The sequence below is a fragment of the Mizuhopecten yessoensis genome, unplaced genomic scaffold, assembly GCF_002113885.1.
Source record: "Mizuhopecten yessoensis strain PY_sf001 unplaced genomic scaffold, ASM211388v2 scaffold8839.2, whole genome shotgun sequence".
Classification (NCBI taxonomy): Eukaryota; Metazoa; Mollusca; class Bivalvia; order Pectinida; family Pectinidae; genus Mizuhopecten; species Mizuhopecten yessoensis.
In genome coordinates, this window is record NW_018407748.1 from 133,163 (window position 1) to 139,709 (window position 6,547).

The 6,547-nt window shown below is 42.7% G+C and overlaps 1 protein-coding gene across 1 annotated transcript in view; it reads left to right on the forward strand.

Annotated features, from left to right (window-relative positions):
- Positions 1–6,144, forward strand: part of LOC110456731 — a 68,237-nt gene extending 62,093 nt beyond the window's left edge. Inside the window, exons 6-7 of the mRNA XM_021507647.1 lie at positions 605–4,585; positions 4,816–6,144. Of these exons, the coding sequence (XP_021363322.1) occupies positions 605–4,585; positions 4,816–4,917 (4,083 nt within the window). The 3' untranslated portion in view covers positions 4,918–6,144. The remainder of the gene's footprint in view (positions 1–604; positions 4,586–4,815) is intronic.
- Positions 6,145–6,547: the final 403 nt, after the last annotated feature.

A 6,547-nucleotide genomic window follows, 5' to 3' on the forward strand; every position in this document is an offset into this window, starting at 1 on the left:
CAAGTGATAAGTGATTTTGAACGGAGACCAGGGTTGAGGTTTAGATTCTGTACAAGTGATAAGTGATTTTGAATGGAGACCAGGGTTGAGGTTTAGATTCTGTACAAGTGATAAGTGATTTTGAACGGAGACCAGGGTTGAGGTTTATATTCTGTACAAGGGATAAGTGATGTTGAATGGAGACTAGGATTGGGGTTTAGAATCTGAAGTTTTCACATCATCATCAGCCCACAAAGTAGGCCAGTCTAATCATTTAGAGTTAAACATGGATTTTGATAGAATATCTTCTTCAGAGCTTTCTGGCCAAAGGGGAAATTATGATATATATCATTTTCTTTAAATCAGCAATTTCTCAAAGGGACCAGCTAAGATTATAGCAGTAGAATTGGAGTAGATAAGGAAAGGGCAGAAAGGGGGAAAACAGGAATTGAGATGCCACAAATTTCAGCTAATGCTACTCTTTGTACATAAGATATGGTTGAAATGGTCATGTTAATAGTTTCATACAAATCAAAATATATATTACCACTATGTGGAATACCATTGTAGATTACTTTATGATACCCTACCCAGGTTAATATCCCTCTTATTTCTACATTTCTAGAGCATGGTAATGAGGGCAGCCATTGGAGACTTTGAGGATTCTCAGATATATGGTTCCATACATCAAAATGGTGACACAGTTACCCTGGGAGACAAGAGGCACTTTTTCCTTCCTGACATTCGGTCGTTTGCTCTGGTGGCGTTGGAAGTAGTATCCAAGATGTGTGAGAAACGTTTCCTCAGTATGCAATACCAGTGGGACCAACAAGTGGCCAATGAGCCACAGACATACAGTGAAGCCAATCAGGGCCCTGGTTATAGCCCTGCTGTTCAGGCCTCAGCCAATCAGGTTGGTGATTACATGGAGGTTTATCACAGTGATTCTGATGAAGAGGACAATATGCTGTATCATAGAAGACGGCAACCTCCTGGTGTGCAATCCCCAGGCGAGGTCATTGAGGAAATCGGTCGACGCAGTCGCAGCATGTCACCCCGGAGTCGTCCCCAGTCGGCTCAGTCCAATAAGAGTCGGTCGCGGACATTGTCTCCTGACAATAGTCGTGGCAAGTTCCTCAACTCAGTGCAGACAAACTATCCCAGTCGATTGAGTACTCCAGACTCTAATGTTATCTCTCCTGAGGACGAGTACCCATGTTTACCTAAAAACACACCAGATGGTCTGGTATCTAAAGAACGCCCTTTATCACCAGAGCGACCATCATCAGGCAAAAAATCACCAGGGCGACCAAAGACTCCCTCAAAGAAATCTAAAAATAAGGATCAAGCATTTGAGGCATTTGCTTCTGAAGGTAAAAAGAATAAGTTAAAAGGTTTGAAGAAAATTGACAGTAAAAAATGGCTATCTAAGCCTGGTTCACTGATACGGACGTTGACTGGAGCAGAGACAAGTGTGTCTGTGTTCAAATCTAAAGAGTTAAGAGACGATGACGCAGAGGAAATAGATGATGAGGAAATTGACTATGGGCCACTTAGAATGAAACAAGCATTAATGGCTCGCAATGATTCCTCAAACTCCATCACATTTGAGAAAGATCGGTATTTACACCGCTCCTCATCTAAGCAGAGTGACCAGTGGAGTATCCTTAGTGACATGGATTACGGCACATCACATGGACTCCGCAAAACTGTGTCGACAGACTCGCGTTCCTCCATGTGGTCTAACCTACCCCTTCCTGTGGAGATGATAGACATTGAAGGGGGTGGGGAAAGGGATCGGTTTGAGACTATGGTAAGTCAGTTACCAGGAATGACTGATTCTTTAGACTATCACCCAGCGTCAAGCAGGGCCAGTGATAACTGGAACCCAAAGTTTAATGGAGCATACAAGCCTGGGTCGTACTGGAGACACGATGGGCCTGGGCCCTCACAGTTTGAGCTAGTGGATTACTATGATGAACTACAAGGGAAATATGTTAAAAAATTACAGCTCCGAGCGGGTATCAATCGGACACTGTCGGGATCCCAGATCGTGGGGACCCCTGTCCATCGAACTTACTCCGGGACCCAGATTTTACACAAAACCAGTTCTGGGTTACAGGAGATTCTTGAGCAGGCAGAAAGTATGGATGAAGACGAGCCACCACAACCCAACAACCAAAACACTACCAACGATCAAACCACTGCAAAGTCCATTGACCACAGCAAATCACAGCCTGTGAAAAAGTTGAAAGCTAAAATACTAAAAGAGGTAAAATCTGAAAAACTTTTACGTTCAAAGTCTTTGGATCGAATTACTCCACAAAAGAAAACACAAAAATCAAAAGAGTTGTCCAAAAATGAACAGCGACAAGTTGTAGCAGCAACTCCCGAGCCAAATATCAACCCAGAAATCTCTGCTCATAGGAGAGCTCGCGCGAGGAAGGCTCTAAAAGGGGCCCTGGGTAAGGGTAACATGCCCCATGTGTTTCCCCTACAAAGGGATTCCAAGCGTGGACAGAAGCGAGAAATGGAAGTAAAATATGCAAGTGTTAAAAAACTTCAAACTCAGGGTAGCAATGCTGACACAAACACAGATGTGAATATAGACATGGACTATGAAGCAGATAGAGATGAATCAGGTGAGAAATATAAAGATTCTGATACGTCTTCACAGAGATTGTGTGATTCGTTTGTATTGACCAGTGATGGATGCGACCGGCCGCAGGCCACCACCGGTATCCGTAAGTATCACAGCTTCAGCAGTAATGACAGTACCAGTAGTCTGGGCTCCAGTATACGCCTTAAGAAGGCAGATGTGTCGCTCACAAGTGGTGAGCTCACATCGCTGTCCTCACAGGCAGACCATGATATTGACGAACAAACTGGGCGTGACCCAGATTTACCATCTAAAGAAGTGCTTCTACGAAGAACTATGCAAAACAAAGCCAAAGTTGTTGACAGTGGTTTTGACAGTGAGAGTAGTGAGGTTTCCTCCGATGTGTATGGACATCATCAGCATTACAACTTCTCCTCAGACGACTCGGCCTACCCCGACCACAGGGACCGTCGGGTACTTAGGAAACCATTCCGTAACACATTAAAGAAACCAGTTGATAGTAATGAGTGGCAAATGTCTGAGAAAGCATTCGTCATTACTGGTTTCAGTACAGAAAGTATGAACAAGCTGGACACCATCAGCCCTGATACTGTTGACGGACGTGGTGCTGTACAAGATACTTTTGCTGAGGAACATGTTCCTAAGGAATATGTTGTCATAGATAGTGTGGTGAGAGACAAGGATTTCCCTAATGATGTGTCAGATGAGGAAGTGTTGGAAGATGATTTAATGAATTCTCAGGGAAAATCGAGAATCATCCAGGTGTCTGCTGCCCCATTAACTGTCATGAGTATTGACCAGAAGGCGTTTCAGGAACAGATCTTCGACAACAGCCCAGTTCCTCCCCCACAACCCAAAACACCAACCCCTATTGAGGATCGACCACCAACACCTGGAAGATCAGGGTACAGACAACCCAAGTCTGCCCCTTCTATAGAGAACAGACCACCAACTCCTGGACGATCCGTTCATAACCGTCCCAAAACTCCCCTCAGGAATACGAATGACCAGCTGGAGGTCAAACCCAACATGCAACATGCCAGCCCCCTAGTGGCCAGTAAACGGTACCGGGAGTTGACTATGAAAGGAGTTCCCCTACGGGTGTCAGTCATTTCTGCAGATGGAGAGGAAAAGTGTGATGAGAAAACAATGGTCGATAGTGAGAAGGAGAGATTAAAAGAAATAAATGATGAACTTATTGATAACCAAACAGATGATCAGAAACTCTTTGATCATTTAGAATCAAATGGTTTCTTCCATTTGCCTCCAAAGAAAATCAAAGATAGACCTCTGTCTAGTGGTATCTTTCCTACAGCTCATGTGTCACGGAGAGATCACCATTTGAAGAAAAAACGAGGTAGACCCCGTCCCCATAGACTCGCTCTGGATGAGATTATTCGTGAACTCCCAGAGGACAAAAGTCCTTCACCACGACTCCTTTCACCAACTACTAATATTATATCCAAAGACTCCTTCAACAGTCATTCCGGGAGTGAGGCCATGCTCAACCAGCCTTCCTCCATGGATGAGTCTGAGAGTGTCCACCTGAGTCCGGCTCACTATGTGTCACCTTTAGCCAATCAACCATCAGTTGTGGTGGATGCAGAGCTATACATAGATCGTGTTTACTCTCAAACACAAACCTTGGATCCCAAACCACGACCTGTACATATGATGGACCCAGACTTTGATGTTCAAATCACCCCGGAAAGCAAGGGACTTTCCACCGTCTCCTATTTACCTGCAGGTCAAGAGTCACGTAGGGAGGGTCAGATGGGCCGGGAGGTGGATTTGGATGAAGATGAGGATGAAGAGGTGACTCTACTGAGTGGGATGGATGACAAGCACATCATCAACTGTCAAAAACTTACCTCTGACATGCATCTGCTCTCCTTCAATGACCTCCTGCCAGCAAGGAAGGAAAACTTTGAGATCCTAAAGGCTAAGCTATATGAGGGTGGACAACTGGGCAATATTGGTTTCCAGGTAAGTAAGCCAAAATTTACACATTCTCTTCTCCTCAATGTACAAGCCAGTATACCTGGTTTCTAACACGTTCCCTATATGTATCTGTGTTTCCCTGATATCAGTTTATCTCAACTATGTCTTTGATAACAGTGTACTGAATTACTGTGTGCTTTTGTCTCTGAATACTAGGTCTATATTTATCTGTACTGCATCTCACTTTGTCTATAATTTGATCTTTCTACTTGCAGCTCCTGGAGGTCATAGACAAGTGCTGGCTGAGTGAGTTACCACCCTCCTCTTCTGACCTTGTCACACAGCTACTAGATCCAGTTGCAGAGACAGAACTTTGATTGGTGGATGTCAGAAAAACAGGCTTATGATTGGCTTGTTGGAGAAACAGGCTTGTGATTGGTGCACATAGAGAAACCGGCTTGTGATTGATGATAGATAAATGGGAATGTGATTGGTGATGGTCAAAAGTAGTTCTGATTGGTGATTGTGAGAGAAGAGAGCTTGTGACCCAGGTCAACATCACATTTTATTTTCCATGATGCCTTACTCTGTCCCTAGTAACATGATGCCTTATATACTCTCCGTCCCTTGTGCTAAGCATAACCTTACTCTCCGTCCCTAATAACATGTGCCTTACTCTCTGTGCCTAGTAACATTGGTACCTTACTCTCCGTCCCTAATAACATGTGCCTTACTCTCCATGCCAAGTAACATTGGTACCTTACTCTCTGTCCCTTGTAACATTTGTACCTTACTCTCCGTCCCTTGTAACATTGGAACCTTACTCTCTGTCCCTTGTAACATTGGTACCTTACTCTCCGTCCCTTGTAACATTGCGATTGGTACCTTACTCTCCGTCCCTAGTAACATTGGTACCTTACTCTCCGTCCCTAATAACATGTGCCTTACTCTCCGTGCCTAGTAACATTGGTACCTTACTCTCCGTCCCTAGTAACATTAATTGGTACCTTACTCTTCGTCCCTAGTAACATTGTACCCATTATACTTTCCATCTCTAGTAATATTGGTGCCTTACTCTCCGTGCCTAGTAACATTGGTACCTTACTCTCCGTCCCTAGTAACATTGGTACCTTACTCTTCGTCCCTAGTAACATTGTACCCATTATACTTTCCATCTCTAGTAATATTGGTGCCTTACTCTCCGTCCCTAGTAACATGGTGCCTTATATACTCTACATCCCTTGTGCTAAGCATAACTGTGATATTTTGGCACCACACAGTCATGTATATACGTATATTTCAGAATTATTTTGAGCCATTATTTATACTCATATTCCTAACCAGCATTAGTTGATGTAATGGGTTACAATTTCATTATCAGCGTCAACATTTACGGATGGACATGTATGCCTGTGTAAAACAAATATGAAACTATTGAGATTTCCTCAAAGAAATTTCTACCACCTGTGTCAGAAATCTGCACTATTTAAGTCAAGTTCCTGTCACTGAAAAAGGTTGTATCTCATTATCAAAATGTACATACAACCGTAATTCATATCACGTCACTAAAACAGGTATTCAATGGTTAATATCATGTCACATACACAGGGATAAAGACTATAGTTCTGAGCCTTTGTCACATGTATGTCACATACACAGGGATAAAGACTGTAGTTCTGAGCATTTGTCACATGTATGTCACATACACAGGGATAAAGACTATAGTTCTGAGCCGTCTATGTAGCCATTATTTTGGTCAGTATTTAGTCCATCTATTTATGCATAGGAAACAGACATCTAGCATGTGTAAAAAGTAAAAACAAGTCAGGTGCATGTTTATATATATATTTTTTATGTCATCTCATATAATTCACATTTAACTCATAATAATTCATGGTTGATGTAAGTCCATATCAGGACAATTTCACAAAAAGACAAAATAAACTGAAATAAACAATGATGTAAGGTTTATACAATTACTTGTATACTTAATATTGACGATTTACG